The sequence below is a fragment of the Megalopta genalis genome, chromosome 3 (genome assembly GCF_051020955.1).
Source record: "Megalopta genalis isolate 19385.01 chromosome 3, iyMegGena1_principal, whole genome shotgun sequence".
NCBI classification, from domain to species: Eukaryota; Metazoa; Arthropoda; class Insecta; order Hymenoptera; family Halictidae; genus Megalopta; species Megalopta genalis.
The window spans coordinates 24,160,653-24,186,612 of NC_135015.1; the positions used below are offsets into that span (position 1 = coordinate 24,160,653).

Here is a 25,960-nt window from a genome sequence, read left to right on the forward strand (position 1 = left end):
AAAGCCAAAATCCCGTAGTCGGCGGGTGAGCGACACGCGTAATTACAGGCCGAGAAAAAGATGAAACACGATTTTTGCGATACAGAGGATAGCCGGTCGGTGACAAAAATAACAACGGTTTGCCCGTGAAACGCGCACGTTAATTCATATAGCAAGAGAGATCGCGTGCTCGGAATGAATGAAAGGGGGGCTTCGGTAAATATAGTTGATGGAGCTTAGAATTAGAACGAAGTTAAAGCCAATGTTTTTACTAGAGCCGGCCGACCACCACTCCAAATACTCGAGTACCCGAGTACTCGAGCGGAACTTGAATTATCGAATTGATCACGAGCCCGGCTCGCTATTCAAATACCTGATGCACCGCCGATCGATCCATCGGGGATCCGCTCGATTTCCGCGTCGATCGATCCCGTTCGAACGCAACGAGATGTTTATTAAACCGCGTATTGTTAATGATCAGTTTTAATCGCGTGCACGGCGGCTGAAAAAGAGATTCGCACGAGTAGAATAAAGGAAAAGAATATTATATATACATATATATATATATATATATATATATATATATATATATATATATATATACTGGATATTTATTATACATTTACTATACTATTTCTTCCGTTTATATATATACATAACCTTGACATAACCTTGACATAACCTACTGGATATTTATTATACATTTACTATACTATTTCTTCCGTTTATATATATATATATATATATATATATATATATATATATATATATATAAACAAATATATAATAAATATCCAGTAGGTACAATAAGTGTGCGTAATACAGAAAATATGTTAAATAAAAGATCGTCGGACTTATTATTGACTTAAATAAAACCAAAAATGGAGGGAAAATTAGTTCGCAGAACGGTGAACAGTATGAATTTTATGCACGCGTGACAAAAATGTGTTCTCTCAAGATGCGAGAAAAGCATTTAATAATAATAATTTTAAGCATTAAGCATTATTAAGCATTTGGCATAATTAAGCATTTAATAATAATAATATTAACACATTAAAGGCGGGAGTCGTAGTACTACGATTTATCTCGACTTCTCATAAATATGTATACTTTAAAACATTTTTTGTAATTAGTGTTCAGTTCTTTTTTAATATTTCTTTTAGTTTTAAGAGTTTCAATAAACTTTTTTAAGTCTAAATTTTTGATGATTACACGAAATATCGCCCGCTCTAGGACGAAAAACGAGGCGGGGGCGGTCGCCGCGTTACCTAGCATACTTTCGTCAAGATCCCCCGCCTTTAATGTGTTAAGCATTTAATAATAATAATAATAATTTTTCTCGAAAAGCATTTAATAATAATCTACGTATCAAGATCTGCTAAAAATGATGAAAAATTTCGCCGACGCTTGTCCTTCGCCACCGATCGAATAAAAATGTTTCTTTCGCACTAAAGATGCCCGATCTAATAATATTCGACCGGCCGAATGTGTCCTCGACGGACAAATTGCGCAAAGATCGCCGTGGTGGCAGGAAAGAAACGCGGGAGCAGCGTGTTTTCGTTGATTAGCAGAATCGTCGGGTACTTCGGCAAACAGTTGCACACGGTGATTACTTCGCTTCGAAAGCGATAGATAGGCTAATTGACATTTGGCGGCGGAGTCAAGGCGACCGGAGAATTCTCCGGAATTTCCGGAGTTCTCGTGTCGGCCCGGAGGAGGATCGCGCGCGGTTCACCGATAAAACGTGTACGTCGACCAAAAGGCGGAAGTAAATAATTGGGACGCTGGTGCAATTAGGAGAACACGGCCGTCTAATAAACGATCGGTAACGGCGGATCGATCGATCGACCGATCGGTCGGCCGGCCGGTCGCTCACCGTTTTATCGTTGACAATTAACCTGCGTAATAATCGACTTTGTCGTCGCAGCTTCCCTCGAAAGTACACGGGGCGAGTGCACGTCGAATTACCGGCGCGCATCGGCTATCTCGTGCGGCAATTTGCTCTAACGACGGTGAAGAAAAACGAAGGGAAACCGGAAAATCATCGCGACCAGAGATGCTTTTCCGACGAATTGCAGGGACTGGCGCCTAGATAACCGCGTGCTCGAACACCGCGAGCCAGTAGATGTCCTCTGTAATCAGTCGATAATCAGTTTCGCGCGCATGAAAAACATAATAAACGTTGATTGGCCGACGTCGCGAATACATACCCGGTCCCGATCGCCACGCATTTACATATTCCCATGCCGCGTACTTCGAGGAGAACGCCGCGAAAACACCCTCGATCGCGTTTTTTCTCCCCTCCCGAGTTTGGAATCAGTCGAATAACGTTTCGTTCGACGATTTCACTCGGGGAATCTGTTCGAGATATTACGCGGGGATAAAATTCGATTCGAAGAATTCGCTCGCGATATCGTAAGAATCGCATTCGATTCGAAGAATTTTTGTCGAGATATTTCACGAATTCAATTTCATTCGAAAAACATATTCGAGACGTTTCACGAATTAAATTTCATTCGAGAAACATATTCGAGATATTTCACGAATTAAATTTCATTCGAAAAACATATTCGAGATATTTCACGAATTAAATTTCATTCGAAAAACATATTCGAGATATTTCACGAATTAAATTTCATTCGAAAAACATATTCGAGATATTTCACGAATTAAATTTCATTCGAAAAACATATTCGAGATATTTCACGAATTAAATTTCATTCGAAAAACATATTCGAGATATTTCACGAATTAAATTTCATACGAAAAACATATTCGAGATATTTCACGAATTAAATTTCATTCGAAAAACATATTCGAGACATTTCACGAATTAAATTTCATTCGAAAAACATATTCGAGACATTTCACGAATTAAATTTCATTCGAAAAACATATTCGAGATATGAGCCGTTTATTTTGAAAGTGGCATAAGTCGCTTTACCGTAATGAAAAGTGGTGATTTTTTTCATGTTTATACGAAATTATTTATACCGAGAAAAATGTCAGTATCCCGAGATAACAAATACAAGTAAATCTTCACGAAAGTTAGCATCCATATTTTTAAACGTGTTAAGATGCAAACCCTTAAATGTATCGACTTCAAAACAAAGTGACTTATGCCACTTTCAAAAGAAACGGCTCATATTATACGAATAATAATAATTCGACTCGAAGAATATATTCGAAATATTTCTCGACTAATTTATTCTATATATATATATATATATTATACGGATAAAAACAGATACGATTAGACGAGAATGTGTTCGAAAAACGCCGGTATTTTTTGTTGCGCGAGGTTCCGCGCGACAGTCGAGGCTCGCTCGGCTGATGACAATTTCAACGCGAAATATATCGTTGCTCGAATAGGACCGAGGAACTTTCGCGATTCAACAAGCGCGCTCGAAAACAAAAAGAACGAACAAGTTGTCGCGGCCGGGGGAGTGCAAGGGATGGTTGGCGCGCGAGAGAGCCGGGGAGAGTCCCATAGAAAAGCGTGGCGGAGGAGTTGGCGAACGCGGGCGACAGTCGACAGAACTGGACCATGCGTTAAAACCTGCCGGCCAGCATAAAAGCACGTGTGTCGTTATTCCGCATATCGATTAACGACGTCGCGAGGCGAGCGACGCGAACCGCGGGCGAACGGGGCGAACTTCGATGACACGTGAAATTCGACGGAAAACAACCGGCGGCGGCGCGTTGCTCCATTGAAGCCTCCGTTTAATAACCGTTCGCCGTCCACGATCCACCGGCGAGATCGAATTATATCCTATTGTTGGACAAAAAAAAAAAAGTAAAAATTCCTCCGCTCGCTTCGCGTGTCCGCAACGCTCGCAGCAGCAGCAGCATATACGCGTTGCCTTTCGACGGAGCCGACGAATTCCTATTTTCCAGCGAGAGAGAAAGTGCAGTGTATCGTTTTGTCTTTCTGTTGCAGCGTTTCTAATATTCCATCCAGTGGTTCCGAAGAGCTGTCCTTGCTCCGCAGCGTCGTGCAAAAATGGGTCGGAAGAAGATTCAAATTTCGCGCATCACGGACGAACGGAATCGTCAGGTACTTACTCTTCTCTCTTCCGTTCTCCGGGCAAGATCGTTAAACATTTCACGCGAGAGATCGATCGTGGACGCGAGCATGGTTGTTCGCGAGCACCGGATCTCGAGTCGGCTTGTAATCTGGCTTAATCGTCTGGCAACCGTGGATCCGGTCGCCGGCGACTATTTTTTACACTTGTTCGATCGACCATCGAGATTGTTCCGATGAAAGACAAACGGAAACGCCGAAAGGCTAATATTTACATTGGCCTTAATCGGTTTACACGCGATGCGGGTAATCGTCGCTCGAAATGTTTGTTCTCCGCGTCGATACGTATCGATACCAATGCCGATACGCATCCACGTGAACCGCGCGTCGTTCCTTATCCGAGATCAAACACCGACACCACGGACGCCGGTGTTCGCGCGCGCGCGCGCGCAATCGCTACCCATCTTTTTCCGCCTGTTTTATCTTATCGAAACGTTCCTCCTATGCTAATCGAAATTCATTCGGCAGATATTAACCGAATAATCCGGAACTCTGTAAACAGAGCGAGAGAGAGGGGGGAAGCAATTACGGTCGCAGAGCCGGCGCCGAAGCGATCGCGATCCAACGGATCTCGTTGGATCGCGATCCGGCGGATCTCGACGGCTGCTCGATCCGGGAAAATTCGAATCATCCCCTTCTCGGTGGCTGGAGCACGGATTTCACGACTAACGGAATATCTCTGTCGGCCAACAGGTGACCTTCAACAAACGGAAATTCGGCGTGATGAAGAAGGCGTACGAGCTGTCTGTGCTCTGCGACTGCGAGATCGCGCTGATTATCTTCAGCTCGAGCAACAAGCTGTATCAGTATGCGAGCACCGACATGGACAAGGTTCTTCTCAAGTACACCGAGTACAACGAACCCCACGAGTCCCTCACCAACAAGAATATCATCGAGGTGAGCCGATTTCTCCTGAGTAACGGTCAAGGTTCCAGAGGGGGAAGCCGCCGAAAATCTCTAGAATCCTTCGGCTCCACCGACCCGCCGCCGCCTTGCCCATGCCCGGATACCCACGCACGGATAGATAACGGCTAGGACACGGATAGACGGGGTAGAACTGCAGATATAGACCACCGGATCGTCGGGTCGCAACGTTAACGCGTCATTCGAGAGGGATTCGGAAAGGAGAAACGGGCGAAGCGGAATCGATAAATAGTTTACAGCAATTTCTCCCTGATTCGCGCTCAGATTGCGCGCATAAATATACACACAATTTGGGGAGAGGAGACACGACTGTTCGGCTCATTTTTATAGCTACCGATTATTGTTAACAATTATAAAAGCGAGACGTAAGGCTCGAACAATCTCCTCTTCCGGAACTATCAATTTTTGTCTACAAGCTGAAGGAAAATTAGGGAGAAATTAGTGTAATCCGTTGACGCATTCTCGCCGTCGTTCTCTTATTTAAAAAACGGAACGGTCCCATCGGTTTTCTCGAAACGAATCGGCAGGAAACGCGGACGCACGCTTTACCCGTTAGAACGAACAGAAACTGGAGCCCCGTCGTCGGAGAGAGAGAGAGAGAGAGAGAGAGAGGAATCTTTGAAGAAGCAAAAGAGAAAAGCGAGAGCGTCGTGGATCGTTTTCAAAGTAGGATTTATAGGATCGGCCGGATGGTGTATCGGCTATCTCGGTGGATCGTGTACCGGTTAAATGAGAGATTTCGCTGCGAAAAATTGCACGATCCCCGAGGCAGCGTCGCCGCTTATTAACTTTTTCACCGGTCGATCATCGAAATTACACGAGATTGTTGCAAATATGCTTGCTTGCGCGTGCACCAGCAACACACGCCCTTCCTGTTGGGAATATGCTGCGGTGTTTTCGATGCTTACGCCACCGGGTGGTCCGATTCGAACCGTAAGAACTTGTCGCGGCCTAGCGAATCGTTTAAAATACCGACGATTATATTATTATGGTGAGTAAAGCGTTGTAACTGGCGTCGATCTAATCAGGGCTGGGCTAAACCGTGAATCGCATTCGCTCGCGGAGCGAGGAAACGGTTCTCAACGTCTTATCGACGGAACCGTGAGCCTTTATTTATTTGCATTAACACGTTGAATGCCACGCCGGTCTTACAGAAATTGTCCGTGGCGCCACGATGAATTTTCTTTTGTATGATACATAGAATGTTGAAATATTATCTGCAATAGATAAGTTACAGTGTATAACCATGTTTGACGTGTTAATTGCGACAGGGGTCACTGTTTGAATTGACGATGCTAATGATACAAAATTTTAGATATTGACATTTGTTTGAAATTATATATATTTCTATATCAATTTGGGCGCGCCGGTCACCGGTGGCCCCCATGGCGTCACCGCCAAGTTAAGTGCCGGTCACCGGTGACCCCCATGGCATTCAACGTATTAATAATCATTTAGTAAGTAAAAAGATCTATATGTTTTAAACGAAGTATAAGTATATCGCATGATACATGGCTGCCCGTCGATAAGGTGCAGAACCGTTTAAATAAATCCTAGGTAGAAATTTCCGCGATAATTCCGCGAAGAAATCGGACCCGAAATTAATAGGAGCAATGGTTGCCGGCGAATCGCACGACTTGAATTCATCATGGAAGCATTGTCTCGGATTCATAGAATCATTTGCGTCTTTTAGCGTGTCGCGTCGGATAACCGCGTTACGCGATTTCGTGTGGATCTCGCGAACAATTGTACACGCTTCCGAGATGGTCGCCGATAGGCAGCATTGTCGGGAACGGTTGTGATACTAGGGAAAGAGAGGGAAAGTTGGTATATGTGTGTGTGTGTGTGTGTGAGAGAGAGAGAAAGAAAGGGAGAGAGAGAGAGTGAGAAAGGGAGAGGGAGGCTGACCAACCAGCCAGCCTCTCCGCTGTTTAGCGTTTAAATTAACGTGCATGCGAAGGTTGAGTGCCCTCGGGCGGTGTGGTCACGTGAACCTGTCTGCTGACACTTGCAGGCACTCAACAAGAAGGAACATAAGGGTGCCATGTCGCCAGAGAGTCCGGAGCCGGACGCGATCGAGTACAATCTGACTCCGCGGACCGAAGCCAAATACACCAAGATCGACGAGGAGTTTCAGCTGATGATGCAGAGGCACCAGCACAACGGTACCCGCGTAAGTATCTCGGCCAGTCTCCAACAATCTCCAAGTATCTTCCTTCCATTTAGCTCCTATTTCCGCTCCTTTTCCCTCCGTCCCCTGTTCGCCCAAAGAAACTGTGGATAGATATTTTTTCCAACGATACGGTTATATATACGGTCCCGTTTCTTGGCCAGCGTCGCACCCCCATGAGAATCTGCCGCGCCGAGTTTTCGCACGAGCAACAGTCTCGATTACCTTTCAACGGTGTTCTAAATAATTTATTAACATCGAGCGCGATCGGACGCGCGAATTGTAGAGGCGAGACGCGCGCGGCTTGGATTTAATTCGCATTGGTTCGCTAGGTTGGCTCGACGCTTATTTTCGTACGTTCGATGTTCGATCCATCTTGTAAAAATGTCAAACACAATGCGGCGAATGCGAATGCGATAGAATACGACGGATGATTTAAAATATGCGAACGATTCGAGCAACGGAAACGGATCCGCGAGTCGTGTTACCGCGAGCATATGCTGGTATCCGTGTTGGTAACCGTGTTGTCTTTGGTTTGATGGGATTTCAGGCAATGGGGCAGTCTAATTACACTCTACCAGTATCAGTACCAGTGAATAGTTTCGGCGAATCTCTACTTGGATCTAGTCCTCAAATGGCCCATACCAGCATTTCTCCGCGACCGTCGTCTTCTGAAACTGACTCAGGTACCTGTTTCTCCAACACCGTTGTTAACTGTAATTGTCTTTGTTTGCCGTCCGTGGAGAATGTTGCCGACCAACAATTATCAACTGGCCGATTAACCGATTCAATGGTTTTCAGTGTATCCACCTGGAGGGATGTTGGAAATGAGCAACGGATATCCCCCGTCGGCATCGCCGCTGGGTGGCTCCCCTAGTCCGGGTCCTTCACCGGCGCTAGGAGTCGGAGGAGGCAGCGCAAACAAAGGCAGTAATCCGTCAAGGCATTCGCCGCAACCTCCGCCTCCACCACCGCCGCCACATCCTCACAGGACTAATCTACGAGTAGTTATTCCAACACCCCTTACGCAACCCCTTTCCGACGACACTAGTTACGATGTAAGTGTTGGAACGTATAGACAAGGTTCTCGGTTGGACATACGAAAGACCGTGCACACACAGGCTCTGCTAGAAACGAATGCTTGCCAGGATACTCGAAACAATGCCAAACGGAGCGACAATGTCTAACGAATAATTACGCGGGTAAATTTCGAGAGCAACGAGTAAGTTCTCGCTACGATCTTTGCTATGTCCAGACTGTCCAAATTGCCTTTTCGAATGGCGTATGCGTACATCGTTGAACGTTTCGACAAGGAAAGGCCTCCGATTGCTTGAACGGTGGCCTTTCATGTACCGTGACTCCGTGTGTGACTCTGTCACCCCGTTGTCGGGCGAGCCTCCCTCTAATCCGTGCTGTTTCTCATTTTTTCTGTCCGCGGTACGCAGAGCGGCCATGCGCAATCAGCATTGAACACACCGGTGGTAGCGCTACAAACGCCATCGGTCCCAGCCGGTTACTCCAGTTTCGGACCAACGGATTATTCCTCAGACCTCGGGAGTTTAGCATGGTCTCATCAGAGGTACGTTGATGACTTATCAATGTATTCGGCAGCCACCATGTCCAGCATCAGGTAAATCACATATTTCATAATTATACTTCTGAAAAAGAAAACTATACGTCCGATAGATCTTGGACGATAAATTGGAGCACATACCATCTTACAACACCCTGTCGTATTCCATCGTCTACTGGAGGTCTATAGTTCTTTTTTTCCTGATTTAGCGTAACCGTTTTATCTAGCGTATCGATAGATATCGTGCCCGTATCTTTTCTGCGCAATCGATGATCTTTGAATCGACCGTAAACTTAACCGTGCACTGTTGTGCGCGCATACTTTGTCAGGCGGGACTATTGTTGTGATCGTGTGACCATCATCGTTATCGTTCGAAGGTTGACGCTTTCTTGGACACTGGTTAAGAGCAAATGTTAGCTGTATCGTGTTGTTACAGTGGTCTTCCGCATCTGGCCGTGTCGAGTAGTACACCGCCGCCAGCCACTTCACCGTTGCCAGTGAAGATAAAGAGCGAGCCGATCAGTCCGCCCAGGGATCCGCACGGAGGTAACAGCGGCTCGACGAGTAGCGGCCCTAGCACGGGCAGCAGTCTGCATCATACGACCCTGAACGTGGGCCCGTCGTCGAGCACCGGGGCACCGCCGCCTCACCACGTGCCCCATCCCGGGCCTCAGTCGTTGAATCTGGTATCGAACAGACCGAGCAGCAACCCACCGGCGTCCCATTCGGGCAGCATAACGCCGACGAATCTGCCGTCACCGGGTAGCGGTACGGTCGCCGATATCCGAACAAGTCACTCGAACGCTGCCGGAAACGCCGGGAACAACTCCGACTACGAGAACGGGCCTTTGATGAAGCGCTCGCGGATCACCGAGGGCTGGGCGACTTAATATTAAATTAGGCGCGGGCGGAGTCACGGCTCGGTTGTTTTTGCGAAAACCTCCACGTACAACGGCGTCATTTAGTGCTTGTGAAGCTCTCCAGGACTCGAAGTATCCGTAGGCTACGGTTCACGGTTTTGCCCACTGGTTCTCCCTCCGGTGAGCCCCGTAGTAGCGCGCCCGAAACGCCCAAAACCGCCGAAAAACGTCTGAAACGCCCAAAAAAATGGGGAACGATCGGGCAGAAAAAACGTGAATATATATGTGAGAAAGGGGACGGCGAACGGCGTCGAAATAAGGGCGGCGGCCCGAATCAGTGGATGGAAAACAGAAATTTGTTTATATTTTCAAGCCCGTGGAAGAATGCGTTTGTTTGACGATTTTAATAAAAAAAAGCAACAAAAAAACGGTGCCATAATGTTGAAGCGTTACACGTATATGTATATTTATATGTATACATGTGTATACATAGACACACACACAAACACGTACACATGTCCCTAATGGTTGCACGCGTACGTATATATGTGTATATATATATATACACACACACGTAATGTGTACGTATACATATTTTTCATGTATATAATGCATGAAAGTTGTTTGTATATATGTCATTAATTCATTGTCATTTTCTTCGTGATATGGCATTGTGTCCTTGGTACTTGTCGCTGCGGCGACGGTTAATTCTTTCCGGAATCCGAAATCCGAAACCCGAAACTCGGAACCCGGAACGGAAGGAAGCAAACGAAATGGAAAAAGAGGAATCGGTGTGTGTTTCTATCGGAGACTGGATAGAGAGAATCGCGATTCGGGAGCAAGCGGTGTTTTCGGGATTTAGGTGCATCGGCAGACCGAATTTCTATAATCTATCTATCGAAAAGAGCTTGCGCGTACCACGTTCTAGAATTTTTATGCTAGGGATTTACCGATAATTGTACTTCGTTAACTTGTTTCTTTTTCTGTTTGCGGGTTGATTGTAGGTAGACGAGTTCGCGGCATAATCCGTTAATTGACGTTTACGCAAAGAATGCCAATGGAAACGATGAACATAATTTCTTTGAATCGAATGCCTAGTCAGAAAATAATGATATTCGATTAGCGATAGAAATTTTATTCTACAATCTCTTTTTTCGTTCTTTTTTTCGTTTATTATTATTTTTTTTCTCCCTTTTTCTCTCTTTTTCGTCTTTCTACACTTCTTTTATTTTTGTAAATGGTAATTACTACTCGCTTGTAAAACCAACCGTACTATTCTTAAAAATGAAAATCGAAGGATCGTGCAACAATTTTATTCGTGGAAAATATCTGAAGATCATATATACGCGTATCGTGGTTCGTCTTTTACTCGTTTCTCCTTTTAGTTTTTAACGATTCGTTCGCGTTTCGCGGTCCATCGGAAAAACAACCACCGTTGATCGAAGTTTCCCCGATATATCATACATATATTCGTGACGACTCGAGGAACGGTGAACCGCGAAACGTGCACGCTGACCGTTGGTATTGTGTTTTCGTTTTTGACGCAAGTGGAGAGTCTTTTTCTTTTAGCGAACTTATAAATTAACGGTCTATGTCCGCTAAGGAAAACGATGTATAAATGATAAATCGGCTGCTGTACTCAAGATGAATTTTACGATACGTTCCCGCGGAACACAATCGAGAAATGTTAATATATTGATTGTCGCGAGGTAATAGACGAGAGATATACGCAAATATTCTATGTGAGATAAGCATATTATTATATAGTGTTGATTATTAATGGAGGATAAAGAGCAAAGGTATATACACGCAAACTCGCATCTGTATACATACGATGATACGTTATATATACATTTTTCACAAGTATTTTGCACATTTGATATGAAAGAGGAAAATAGGATATAGACGGACGAGAGGAAGGAACATTTGCAACCCTTCGAACCTAAAAAAGATGACATACAACGACACGCAGTCTAGACCTTGTCCAACCACCGATCATTCTATCGGAACGGAAATCTCTCTCGGTGACTTAGAATCCTCGCATTATCAAATCGTCATATCCAGAACATTTCGGCCGGACAGGGTTGCAATTCGAAAAGCTACACGCGCGCGCGCGCGCGCGCGCGCTAAGACGTACACACACAAAATACATACACACATTCACACAATTGTTGTTTTCTTCGTGGTTAAAACCGCTTCGAGATGGTCTCAGCCTATGCTTTACTCAATCTCAGGATGTATCCTAACACTTGAGCTGCTCTCAAGAATCATATTTGGTACATTATATAGCGTAATTGAACGTAATTTGAACGTAATTAATGGAATACACAAAACGGTATATGAATAAATAGTGCCTGGCACCATTTGTGGCCCTCCTTTCAGGTGACTTGCCCACGTTGTCAGCGCGCGCGTGTTCCTTCAACACATGCAAAATAAACACATACGTACAATCATGTCCATCTACACATACACAAACACACGCTCGCGCGCGCGCGCCTCCTGGTCGTCGAGAGTGCATCGTGCGTGCAACTACGAAAAATAAACTGTGAACTCGCGTTGATGCCGAAAAACAATGGATCGTGATTCGAAACCGCGGCGCCATTGAGATCGAACATCCTTCGGCTTGGAACGACTAAAATGGAAAGAGAAGAGATCCTATCGAATCGAAATTTTCAAGAGATAATTGAACGATGATCTCTCCGGTTGGGCCGACAACACCGGCAAGTCAGTCTTTACTATAATCGTGACCGAAGATTATACGCGTACGCGTACGTTGAAATGAAACGAGATGGAAAGGAAGCCGTATAATCTTCGACGAATAAACTTTGTTCTTTACTAACTTATAATAGTAACGTATCTGATGACTGTACGAACAATCGGTGTGCGAGAAACATAAGATACAATTGTGTATAGTCACTAATATAATTAATCACAAATTTTTAAGATGATCACAAAGTGCAATCTCTTAGCCAACACACTTTTTTATCAAAGGAGAAAAAAGTATAAAGAAATTGTTATTTTTCATAACGAAAAAAAGTAAGATTTAATGTATTAAAAAACTATATATATACATATATATATACACACACACAGACACACATATACACACACGCGCGCGAATATATATATATTATATATATATATAAAAGAATGTCTCCACTAGTTATTAAACATTTTCCTATTGATGCAAAATTGATTGTATTCGAACCGATACTATGTATACTTATATATAATGTATATATCCAATATATATAATATATATATGTATATGTATATGTCGCTGTGTGAATTTAAGTGTACATGCCTGAATTAAATCCTTGAAAGATAATCTGCGATACTTTAAATTGGTTCCAGATACTTCTTAGCCGCGACAGGTGGATCGTTTAATGATATAATTACTGTTAATTATATTATTAATTACCTAATATTGTAAGACCGTTTCTCAGAAGAGTTTCTGTGTTACTGTGTTATGCGCTTCGTCCGACCGTTTTCAGTAGCTGCAGCAGGTTTTGCACAAACTTCTGCATTATTCTCGGCGACGCGTGTCTTGCGTTCGTCAGATAACTTTTCGTTAACCGATGTAGTTACGCAAACATATTCGAACGAACGGAATCCTACGGCACAAATAATCTATCGCATCGAGTGCATTTGTTAGTCGTGACTTCGAGATCGACCCTTCCATTATTTAGCATAGAATCGATGATAGAACAGTTCCTTGTACGCCTCAGAAGTTCTATTTTTTCACGAATGGGAGAACGTCGATACGCGTTTCCAAAACGAACAGGCGATTGTCAGACTGCGCGCATTCTTTCAAATTTGTCGCGTATTTCGCGCGAAACGTGCCGACCGTAAAAAAATCTGCCAACAACAACAAGAAATATATGTTCACCGATAGTTTGCATCTTCATAAATTTCCATAATTGTGTAATTGGTCGAAAAGTTATCGTTTTCTGCGTTCGATTAAAATCTTAAAACGCAGTCTAACGATCGTTTCTATCAGTTTGTCACGCTCGACCACGCTCGAAAAAAATAATGTTTGGCGAAGACGATCTCGTGCTCACGATCCAAAGCGCGCGCGCGCATAAATCCAAGTATCTCTAGAATGAACTGCACAAAATCCAAAATGCGATGCTACCATTATGAATTGTTCTCGGTTTGTACGGCGTGTCGCGTATAAACGGCGGATAATTGTTGCGACCTCTCTTCTATTTGTTAATTAATTTACGAGATAAACAATTTGTTGCCTCGACGAGGGAAATCGTGTTATTCTATTCCGTTTTAACATGAGCAAACAAGGAAGCAAGCAATGGAAAGTCTGCAGGAAAATCCGCTGTCTGGTTACAGGGCATGATAATTTTCGATATTGGAAACTGTCTGAGAGACGTCTGTGTTGTTACTGTTTAATCTTCGATCCACCGACACTCGGTCTCGTTGAGTCGAATAACATTCGTGATGCATAAAGCATAGGGCAAGGATTACGTTCGCTTACCGATCTATTTCAACTGTGAGACACACACAGGCAGACGACAGAACAGACACACGAGAGAGAGGAGAAAACAAACATATACGTAGCGATACCTCTAAAGCTAGGGAACTTGTTGAATGGTGTACGTAAACAATACATTGTACATACATTTTAATGTATATTTTTAATATGAAATACATGTAAGTTACATAGAAAAAAAAACTCACACGTACACACGCGTTACACGGACAAATATACTTGACCGAGGAAATGGGAGAGAGAGGGAGAGAGAGAAAGTATGTGTGTGTGAAAGAGAAAGAGTATGTGTGTGTGTGTGAGAGAGAGAGAGAGAGAACTAGTTTTCGTTGCGTGTCTCATCTCGCTGGACACAGAACAGTGAGTGTCCAGTAGCCCTGGGAATACTTAAAGAGAAATTTGCTTCTTCTACGACACAGAGGTGTTCAAATAATTACATATAAACCATGAAAAACAATACGTGAAATAAAAATTGTTTCGTTTTTTCTAAATATTTACGTATGTACGTCGTATACTGGTGGTGAACTTCGAGATTATAAATATACTGTACAAAATAGACCGTTAGGTGTACAAACGAAAATTCGCGGAAATCCTATCTCTTTTAATCGATTGAAATTAATTTTGTTAACCGACTTATATACCGAATTTGGATCATTCCTTTGTACACTGAATAGTGGAATAGCATAAGAAAAACGCCTGCGTGCGACCATAGCTGTTTTTACTACAGTTTCCTTGCAGTTGATCTAATTAATCTATGCACCTCTGCACACAGAGTCACAGAGTCATTGTTACGCATATATACATCTAAACAATCTATACATATATATATATGTATATGCATACATTACATACATATATATCTATATATGTTCACTTGTTATCGGTCCAATGGATATCTAATACTAATCGGTAATCAGTAATCAAACGTTATCTATCGTTGGTTGGATTTCCTTCTCGAATTCCAGAAGTTGCTCCTGAATGACATCGAGACCACGGTTGTAACCGAGAGCGAGACGAGATCTCTCTCTCGATGCGAAATATATGCCCAGTGAAAGAAACGTTGTTGTACACCGACCACTTTCGCTTCGGATCGTTGATCATTCGATTTATTTATTATCTATCGTCGGCGATCGAAAGCGAGAGGCAGCGACGCGCGGAATAAAACATTTTTCTTACCCGTTCTCTTATACAGACTGTCTGGCAACGGACCGGAGAACCGACCAAGAAGCAAGAAGCGGCGATGTCGAAGTTGATAAATATCTCTGCCGTGTTCATTTTGTAAACGTAACGCGAAAATCGAACCCGTTGCCATCGTTCTTTCTCCAATGCATCAGCGCCGTTCCAAGCTGAGTTTCGTACCGGTTACCAGACAGACACCCTGTACACACGCGGCTCAAGCCATCAATTTGGAATAACTCTGGGAATCGATGTTTTTAATTCATTGATTTCGAGTTCGAAGGAAATTTTGGTTGTTTCGCGGATAATCGCGACGAGCAATTCGAAATTTGTTGCCCTACCGGTATGCTTATGTGTTATATATACATATATATTGTATATGTATACATACATAGGACATACACCACACATACGCATACTTACAGGGTGTCCCATTGTGATCGATAAATGTGATTATCTCCAGAGCCGTTCGTTGCTCGAACAAAATCTTTCATACGATACTTTTTCTATTTTCGGGAAAGGGAAGAGCGTAATGCGGCGATACTATTTTTTCTGTGAGTGTACGCATGAACACGGAATTATATAATCATGCACATTAGGGATATTCGCAGTGTTAACCCTTTGTACTCGAATGGCGACTCTGAGGCGCCACTAAAAATTGGTATACTATTTTTCAAAATCATTCTAAGAGCATCAGACTCTTTTGTACTTAAAAAAAAACTATTAAAATTGCATTGTACTTGCCAATAGGCTCAATTTCATACGCATGAATCGCAATAAATTATATAAAATAGAAATACCGTAGATCAGAAATCATGTTTTGGATTTCGAATTCAAATAGCTTCGACTGCAAAGGGTTAAAATTCAAATACCTCCTGTAGCAATGGTTTGTCAGCATAAATCGCGGTTAACAACGTCTATTCAGAATTCTGAGACGCGTCGAATGGTGCATATTAAAAAATTATACAATTCCGTTAAAAAAGAAGAAGAAGAAGAGATAACGATAAGCTTCGTGTGCCCTTCATGCATATACCATGAATTATTTGATCGAATAACGAACAGTCTTCTGTAGAGAATCGCATTTGTCGATCGAGACGGGACGACACCCGGTGCATGTATATATTTGTAACACGTACACGCCGCGAGAGGCGATCTCTATCGTATAGTTGAAAACTCAGAGACTATTTGAAGTTGTTACGAAACGCTGTGAAATGAAAACGGACCATCATTAGAAAAAAAAAAGGAAAAAAAAAAGAAACACGTTCTCGTAATCGTGTAAGGGGTAAAATATTGCGGAACATGTAAAACAGATTACGGATAGCGAGAATAGATAGAACAGGCGTAGAGAGAGAGCTTTTCTAATTGGGAGCAAAGTTTTTGGATCGCAGCCGTTTGAGACCAGGTATTTTTCTTGGCGCCCCGAAACTTCGCGGCCACTCGTTTTAGATTCGAGCTGTTGTACGCGCGCCTCTTCGTCGAACGAACCCGAGGACGATCGTCGACCGAGTACACGATTCGCCGGATCGAAATCTCGTCGCGATTCAAGATATCGAGCTCTCTCGAAAGTCAATTTTTTCCCGCGCGCTTCTGTGCACTCGTGTACTCGTCGTGTCCTAACTTTCTCGAAACGGGATCAGAGAATAATCCGTTCGATCGTTTCCGAGGGTTGTGCGAAGTTTCACAATAAAAGGATATCCTCGTTGAACAGTACCGAAGATTTTATTACGTAAATTATGCGAATTATGCGACCACGAATGACGGCGACTCGCGTATTCGATCCCGAGAAGCGCTCGTCTTTCTCTAATCGGATTCGACGATTTCAAATTCTACATTGAAATTCGCGCACCGCGACGCGACACGGCGCGATCGAATACGGGAGTCGCAGTGGCCGATTTTTACGGAACAACAATGCTCTTCGTTCGATCGGGTTGCGCGTATGTACAGAGAAAGAGAGAGAGAGAGAGAGAGAGTTATGTAGCAATTGTTGAAAAGAGTCTAACGTAGTGGTCGCGGTTGCAGCGTATTTTCTATGTTTCGAGAGAAGCAGCGACGCGTAGAAAATTGTATTTTTTACGGGTAGTGCAATTTTATTGTCCGAGGGCCGAGAATATGTGCGAATACATTTTTTCTATCGAGCGCGAGCGCGTGCTCCGATTCTCTCGCTAGCTCTCGCTGATTCCGCGCCGAATTCTCGCCGGTTGTCCGCCGGTCAGCGAAAGAAACGATATTCGGCGTTCTCTGAAAAAATTTCAACGCGTAGCAAATAAAATAAAAATATTGTACAGACGACGGGGGGTGGTAGCTAGGTAAAGATGGGGGGGGGGAGAGCGAGCGAAGGGGAGAACGAGAAAGAGAGAGACTTGTAAATAATGTGTTAACGATTTAATTAACGGAATCGCGCGCGGTTCATTGACCTTTTGTGCCTTTCGAGCAAATTGTTGCGAACTCTCGGGAACCAATCACCCTCGACCAGGGTACCCAGGTATGGCGTCCCGCCAGGCCCTTCGCCCTTCGCCGTCTCGCCGACATTTTGCTCGCCGATCGGTCCTTCGCTTCTCCGAAATCTCCCTTTCCGGCAAGGGAGTGTGTAGCATACTGTCACCGATTTCTCGAGCGATCTCGGCGGAAACGCGGGGAGAACAACGAGAAACGAAGGGCTGCTCGAAGAACGCGCGCCGGCGAGGCGCGGAGGGCCAAGGGGCGCTCGGCATTGTGTTTCAAATAATTATCGATCCGGTGATCTCGACGATTAGGGAGTAAGACGTTCACGCGTAACCATCGTGATTTCTATATTTTGATCGACCGGGATTATTTGTAGGTTGATTCGGCGGTACTTGAATTCGAAACGCCGCGTCGCGCCGCGATGTTTGTTTCACGGGGATCGGACGCGCGCGCCCGACGTCCGTCGAGAAACGATTCCAGCGAGATTCGACGGTCGGAATATTTTTTCAAGTTGATACAAATACGGATGCGACTTTATTGAAACGAACGGGGGGAATTAGGCGGAAACTGTGTGTATATCGGGTGCGGATCCAAATAAACGATCCCAAGAAATGAAGCGAAGTAACGGTTAAAGTAACGATAAAGTAACGGTGAAGTAACTGTAAAGTAAAATATAACGTTAAAGTATAAAGTAACGGTGAGGTAACTGTAAACTAAAATATAACGATAAAGTAACGATAAAGAAAACTAACGGTAAATTAAACCGTAACAGTGAAGTAACGTAAGGCAAATTTTACATAGAATTCTACGGACAGTCTACGTGCAAAGATAAGTCGATAAGAAAATGGAATAACGTTTCCTCGTTCGAGGCTGCGTTTTCGAGAAAACCGAGTTGGAAGACGCACGAATACAGTAATGTCTCTCTAATTGACGCTCAGATTGAGATGGACAAATGGACAATTTAGGTAAAGAAGATACGATTATTCGATCCTTGCGGTTCATTTTTATAGTTACGAATTGTCAACAACTGTAAAAACGAGCTGCGAGGCTCGAACAATCGTATCCCAAATTGTCCATTTCTGTGGACAATCCGAGCGTCAGTAAGGGAGACATTGCTGTACCACGTGGCTTGTAGCAAGACCAGAAGTAGAATTGGCATGCCATGCACGGACGCGCGAGCCACTCGATTCCTATTCGATAGTATATTATATCTGTTCGATCCGTCTCGAAAACGGCGCCTCGAACGAAAAGATATATTATTCCACGTTTTCGACTGACTTTGACACGTAGAATCAGCCCATCCCGGTTATACTGGCCACTCTGTTGTATACGTATATGTAAAAGTGCGTTTAAAAACCGAACATATCTCTGTAAAGTCACGTAGCGACCGCGTCGTTTTTTTTAACGAACATCGAGGGAGAACGAACGGGGGTGGGTTTGTCGCGGCGACTGGACCGCGGATGTTTCTGCGTGACTCGAATTCGCGAGTCCTCGACTCGATCGACGTCGAACAGGAGCTTATTTTCTGTAGTAGTAGCAATCGTACCGACGTACTCTGCTCGATGTTACGTAAGAGAATCCTAAGAGAGATCCACGCGACACTTCGCTTCTTCGTCGCGTCTCGCATCGCGTTCTAGAACATGTTATCTTCGCGCAGAAATATCTTTGGTCTGGCTGTTTAAACCGTTCGGCGTGCGACACGATCATTGGTACGTTTTTCGTCGATCATGTTCTTCTCCTCTCTCTCTCTCTCGCTCTTTCTCGCTCTCTCTCTCTCTCTCGCTACGAATTCGACTAGAAATTCAACCAAATACAATACGATGCAACCCTGCAGCGACGCATTGTATATCGTCCTCCCGGATTGCAAAATTGTGCAACGCGTGGGACATCGCTGCAGGCGTTCCGAGAACGAGAATCGACCAAAACATGTACCTCCGGCTCTATATTTCGAGGCTGTAGAATTTCGACGCAGGCGAAAGAAAGGTCGAAGCGCGCGTAAAATCTCGCTTAGGTATATCAGGTCACGGGGGGTCGCTGGGAGCAACCCTAATAGAATTACACGATCCCGGGAACACGACCAGTGCAAGGAACTGTAACTCCGTAGCTCTATACTGTTATTTCTATGATACTTATATGAAACGTTTACGTTGTACTTGTTAACGGAAATGCGCGGACACGCGAGAACAGAGCGCGAAATCCGGTGAGGCGAAGGAGAGTGTCGAGTGTTCGAAAGACAGAGTGATGATGAGAGTGACAAGGAGAGAGAGAGAGAGAGAGAGAGAGAGAGAGAGAGAGAGAGAGAGAGAGAGAGAGATAAGAACGCTGTGCGTTTAATAAGTCGGAAGCGGCGAGAGATTGCGACAGAGCGGACTCTTTGATCGCGTTACGTGTATTAGATTGTTAAGGCCGTCGTCCATTTAACGGCGCCGCGCGCGCGCGAACGACGTCGGATCGGCTTCGACGCGCGTGCCCATCGTCGTTACGTCCGATTGAAACGCGCGCGAATCCACCACCTGTACGCGATGCAACAATCCACGTGCCCGTGGATCGAATAGAATGGGAATTAAAAAAGAGAAAAACGTAACGCGCGGCACGCAGCATCGCTGCGTCGACCGTCGGTCGGTCCAGCGTCGTTCGCGCGAGACGCTGTTGAATGGACGACAGCCTTTGTTATTCGAATGTTATGGCATATTATAGTTGTGCGTTGTTCAAATAGAGGATAAAACGAGAAACGGTGTAAGTGCGTGAGGCGCGTACGAGTGTGTGCATGAGAAAGAGAGCGAGAGTGAGGGGCGGGGGGTGGGGGTGTAATTTTCGTATGTGTACAGTGCCATCGTCAATTATCAATTAAGACGAACCGACTTTTACGCTTAATATTATCCTTTGTTCGTTTCTCTCTTTCTCGTTCGTTATCCGAACTCTCTCCTCCGTTCTTTTCGTTTCTCTTTCTCTCGTCGATTCAGGATCGCCGATTTCCGGTACCGAAGACTTCTCTTCGGCCCTCTTTTTCATTTCCATTCCTCGCTCGCCCCCCGTCGTTCCGATTCGCATTGGAAAAGTCGAAAAGCTCTGCGCCCCCCACCCCCCTCATCCCTCGATGTACATAGGGCTCGTAGCGAGCTGCGGATTGCGAACTCGCAGTGAAGCCACGTGTCACACAGCGGTGAAATCGCGATTTCTGTATTCGTGCGCGAGTCGTTCGCCGTTTGCGAGCACTTCGTTCGCGGCCGTAGATCGCGAGCCAACGATCCGAACTCGAACCGGAAGAACTATTCGAGATCGTTCGTTCTATTCGAAATCGATCGGTTTCGATTTCACTTGAATTTCGAATTTGACACACACCTCGGCTGCGTGGCCGGATGATCCCCGCTCTGGAAGTGCTCGCAATCCGCCGACTCGAAGCGTCTCGTTGTTAGATACGTATTTCTTTGGTGCTTGACATATCCGATTGTTGTTAATGAATACACTATATTATTATCGATAACGCTATAATCATCGACGTGTGATCGTCATACCTCAACGTCATCGTCATCGTGATCATTAGCATTACTACTACTATTACTACTGCTATTACTGCTACTACACAACTACAAACAAATACTATTACTACTACTATCACTATCACTATCACTACCACTACAACAATTACAACTACTACTACCACCACTACTACTACTACCAATACTATTACTACTACTACTACTACTATTGTAACTACCGACCACCACTTCTGATTATTGCTACCATCGGCTGCTACTATTATTATGATTTCTCCCCGTTTCTCTCCCCCCGTCGCTCCTGTTCCGTTTCGGTTCACGATTAATTGATACATTACCGATCACGACGATTGTACATTTAGCGCGCCAATTTACCGCCTATTAACTCGATCGGCGCGATGCTCGTCCGAGTTTCAGCGGCACAAGCGATAATCGTTTCCCGACGAAATACAAGCACGTACTCACACACACACACACAGACACATACACTTACACGGAGACACGCATACGCGGAAGACACACGTGTCCACGCACAGGCGTGAAACATTGTAAAACACGCATTGCGGTTATATTTCAGTGTATCAGCATAACGATATGATGTTTCCCATAGAATACATTTTACTTGGTTTTTATATTTCGTAGTATTTTATTTGGCGCACAAAAACATCGCGCGTCGAAGGAGAACACGGAGCATGTGCGAGAAAATTGTCGCTCGCGTTCTTCCCCTGTGTCGACGTATGCACGCGTGTACATACACTTCTTGGTCCGACCTGTTCTCTCTTATTGTCGACGATAATTCTACGACCGCCTGACGAACGATTCGCTGTCGGACGTTCCCTAGGATGCGACCTGGTCGTCTCGAGTCCCTTCGGTACCGGGAATGGTGTCCAAAGGTATGTGCGCCGGCCGGAAACGGTCCTTCGTTATCACCTGCCCTGTTCTATCTGCCGGAAAAACTGTCTTCGCGGAAACTGTCTTTTATCTGAGGAACGATTTATCGGGCGCCGTCCTATCGTGATCGTCGGAACGGCGGACTAGCGTCGTCGGGTCCCATGCTTGCTGTCTCGCAAATTGTCTCGCGAATCGTCTCGCAGCCTGCTTTCCGTCGAGCCATCCTCTTGCATCTGATCGGACCACCGATGGTTCCTGCAAACTCCCGAGATCTCTGTTTCACCGAGAAACGGACTCGCGATTTCAAGTCACAATCGAATTTCTGACCGTACGCGTGCTAATGTTTTTCTGATTAATTAGCAGCTCTCTTTCTCTCTCTCTCTCTCCCTTTTTCTTTCTATCTCTTCCTTTCTTCAGATATTCTTTTCGTTGTGTAACAGAAATTTGAGATCCTTGGAACTCGTATCTGAAAACATTTGTTTCTTAATCGCTTGCCTCGCATCATGCTCTCCTTTCTTTGGTAGTGAAAAATAAACACAGACACATACATACATACACATACACACACGCATATTCGTTCCCCATACAAATGCGAAACAACAGCCCCAATGTGTAAGCAGCACACAGCCCGTGATGTTCACGTTGTTCAACGGTCCACCTCGATCTCCCCGAACCAATCCGAACACTCTCCGAACTTGTACAATTATTCCAAAGATGTGCGAAAGAGCCTGGCCACATGTGCATTTTCCGATAGGGTTCGCGCCGTGTTTTCGAACGCGACGCGTTCGACGAACCGCCGCACCGGCGTACGAAATTCGATTGAAATTCGGTAAAAAAAACAACGGCGGGCTCTGTTGCGCTAACTTTACCACGGTGTTGTCTCTACAGTCTACGCACACGTACTTTGGACATACATATATACACGCAGCAGGTGTACACGTGACACACACACACACGCGCGCGCGTAGGCATACGCATACGCGTTGAACAAAAGACGCGAACAATTGTGGGTATACTGTAATCGGTGTAACGGAACACGCACAGAAACAAAAAAAAAAAAAGAAAAGAAAGATAACACGGTACACACATCTCTGCACCGTGTACCGAACACAAATTTCATTGTGACGTCCACTAAAGTGTAATTCGTACGATTGTAAACATGTAAGATCGACGAGAAGCAAAATTTTGTTCGCGACCGATCTGTTGACCGGGCATTCTTTTCGGCCGAGTGTCCCGTTTATTAATTGTTCTTCGGACTGGATTCGAACAGGAAAAGTGCGCTCTCTCTCTCTCTCTCTCTCTCTTTCTCTCTCTCTTTCTCTCTCTCTTTCTTTCTCTCTCGGCTGTTCCGAATTTTTACCGGATCTCTTTAACGAAGGAAGCTCGCGACGACCGAGAACTTGCTGATGATAATTATCGCGGTAAACGAGACACTTTCTATATTATATATTCTATATTATATATTCTATATTATATATCATATATTATATATTCTATATTCTATATCATATATTATATATTATATATTGTATATTGTATACACTGTACTTTGTAGACCGGTCAACGAGATTATTCGAGATCTCCGAATAAAACGGAAGAGCGAAAGCGGTTTTCAATTGATCGGCGTCTTATGTGTATACGATCGTATCTGTCCTCTGTAGAAATGCCTTATTGTCACGTGCCTCGATTAACAATTAAACTGTTCACCTGCTTACCAATTACTTGTTAGTGTACGTAACGAAATATGTACGTGTAATATCGCGTTATTCTTTGTACTGCTCTTGTAAATATATTCTGAACGATTACTGTCAACGGGTGTCATCTGTGGAACGTGATCATTTCACGCGATCGATTTGATTACCTTTCGTTCACGCATCCCCGCCCTACGTTTCCATGAACGGTATAAATTTCGTCGTCTCTAATATCGAGACGAATATCGGTCGAATTTTCGTTCGAAATTATCATTTTCTCCGTCCGTTTATTAACGGTATTCCGTTAACGGTACATCTTCTTTATCTCACCCCAACACGCTTTCTATTCGATTGCATTAATTTCCACGAAAATGCACGCAATAATTTTGTCATTTTGTGCTTTCGCGCGAAAGCAAGTTCAGTTAATAAGCAACAAATTATTCCTTGGCGAAATTAATCAACTCAAGTTAATTTTAAATCTATCCGAACATTAAAATATATTCAAATATTCAAATTTGAAGTATCGACTCGAATTCGATTCAAACAACTTCGACCAATGTTTGGGGTTGCGATTTTCGACCAACGTCAGAGTGTTCTAAGCCGGTTGGCCCGCTAGGGGTTAGTGTGTACAGTGACGCGCTGCTGTAAATAACGAGTTTATTTCTTGAAATTTTTCGTGACACACGAAGCGAATTATTTGTCATTGTCATCTGCAGCCGGCTGCGTAGTTATATTCGAAAGAAAACGGTGTGACATATAAATTATTTAACAGAGTAAAATGCCGCTTCCAGCTGCCCTAGCCGCACGACTTGCGAAGAGAGGACTGATTTCTGGATCGGAGAAACATGGTGTGTATAACTGGAAATTCTGCATGGTGTATTTATTCATTCATGCATTCATTGTTCGCTATGATTTCTATTGTCTTTAGACATTTTTCGAAATTCTAAGAAGCTTGATCTACGTACGTTTGGTAAACATAACCTTAATTGCGGCGAAATTCGTTTTCAGAATTGTCGAAGAAAGAAGCTAAGAAAAGGGTTCACGAAGAGGTAATTGCGGAAGACTACGACAGTGCAAAAGATGATATCAGTCAAATTGATATTTCTCAGAAATTTATGGTAAGTCAACCGGTAAAACCGAATAATATAAATCGTGGTGTGTTCATTGAAATTTTGATTGTAGGGTTACAGCGGTTGCCCAAACAAATATAATATTTATCACGACTGCACAAAAAAGTGCAAGGAGCTGTGGAGCCTCGGGCATGTGCAACCCTCCGACAAGTATTTGAAGAAACAGATGAGGCTCGTGCAAAAGTATCCTTTACCAGAGACTTGGAAAGCTGTCTACGATCCTGGCTGGTAATTATCTACTGTACATATATAAACATCTTATATCTGTTTATATTAAACTAATGTTTGCGTTTAATAAATAGCGGACAGCATTACTACTGGGACTGGTCATCGGATTTAGTAGCTTGGTTACCACCGGGTCATCCAAAATGTCAAATATCGCAGCCAGCTTCTCAATTGAGGGAGGAACTACATCTGAAAGCAGCCGAACAGGACGATAATTTATCTAGCGATGATAGCGGCAGTGATCAAGAACAAGCAGAAGTCAGTGATTTATTTGAATAATTACTAGTTCAAGTATTAACAACACTTAAATACTATTACTATTAATTATTACTATTACTATGAATCCAGGTAGACGAACCGGAGACTAAGAAGGAGAGGAAAATAGAAAACAGATTGAAATACAAACCAGGGGATAACAAAAGGAATCAAAGATTGGAAAGGACCGATAGCAAGGATAAAAAGGACCGTACTCTGGATCCCATGGATCCAGCTTCTTACAGCGATATTCCACGGTATCGAATCAAATTTTGTTTGGCAACGTCGAAGTTTTCAAGTTCTGTGCTTAGAAACGTGGTATATGTTATTATACTTTTAATAACTTTTCAGGGGTAAGTGGTCAGACGGTTTGGCAAGGCACAACGAAGCTAAAACGGGAGCTGATACAACAGCCTCGGGGCCACTTTATCAGATGCGACCGTATCCTAGTCCAGGCGCAGTACTTAGATCAAATAGGGCCAGCAAACCGGAATCAGAATCGTCTAACAAACCCAAAGTGTCGGGCCCCGAAAAACCAGAATAAAATATCCAACTGTTACCT

At 44.0% G+C, this 25,960-nt stretch overlaps 2 protein-coding genes across 10 annotated transcripts in view; both read left to right on the top strand.

Annotated features, from left to right (window-relative positions):
• The window catches only part of Mef2 (myocyte enhancer factor 2), a 67,875-nt gene extending 54,957 nt beyond the window's left edge, over positions 1-12,918 (top strand). For 5 of the 8 annotated variants that reach the window (XM_033473434.2, XM_033473430.2, XM_076520457.1 and 2 more), the window contains 7 exons: positions 3,920-4,036; positions 4,757-4,960; positions 7,002-7,160; positions 7,708-7,843; positions 7,959-8,215; positions 8,603-8,787; positions 9,167-12,918. In XM_033473434.2, coding sequence (XP_033329325.1) covers positions 3,983-4,036; positions 4,757-4,960; positions 7,002-7,160; positions 7,708-7,843; positions 7,959-8,215; positions 8,603-8,787; positions 9,167-9,620 — 1,449 coding nt within the window. In that variant the 5' untranslated portion in view covers positions 3,920-3,982 and the 3' untranslated portion in view covers positions 9,621-12,918. The remainder of the gene's footprint in view (positions 1-3,919; positions 4,037-4,756; positions 4,961-7,001; positions 7,161-7,707; positions 7,844-7,958; positions 8,216-8,602; positions 8,788-9,166) is intronic. The other 3 variants (XM_033473437.2, XM_033473436.2, XM_033473435.2) reach the window with 3 other exon arrangements.
• Positions 12,919-13,533: 615 nt separating this feature from the next.
• PQBP1 (poly-glutamine tract binding protein 1) lies at positions 13,534-25,960 on the top strand. 2 transcript variants are annotated; one of them, XM_076520458.1, is made up of 7 exons: positions 13,534-22,099; positions 24,561-24,636; positions 24,797-24,906; positions 24,971-25,146; positions 25,221-25,401; positions 25,492-25,655; positions 25,750-25,960. In XM_076520458.1, the coding sequence occupies exons 1-7, from the start codon at positions 22,049-22,051 to the stop codon at positions 25,940-25,942; spliced, it is 951 nt and encodes a 316-aa protein (XP_076376573.1). In that variant the 5' UTR covers positions 13,534-22,048; the 3' UTR covers positions 25,943-25,960. The 2 variants fall into 2 exon arrangements, with proteins under 2 accessions (XP_076376573.1, XP_076376574.1); XM_076520459.1 differs by having other exon boundaries at positions 24,580-24,636.

Coding starts and splice junctions, on each gene's coding strand:
- PQBP1 (XM_076520458.1), top strand. CDS start 22,049: ATGCGACCTGGTCGTCTCGAGTCCCTTCGGTACCGGGAATGGTGTCCA. Junction 24,637..24,796: donor TTCTGGATCGGAGAAACATG/GTGTGTATAACT, acceptor ATTCGTTTTCAG/AATTGTCGAAGAAAGAAGCT. Junction 25,147..25,220: donor GCTGTCTACGATCCTGGCTG/GTAATTATCTAC, acceptor TTTAATAAATAG/CGGACAGCATTACTACTGGG.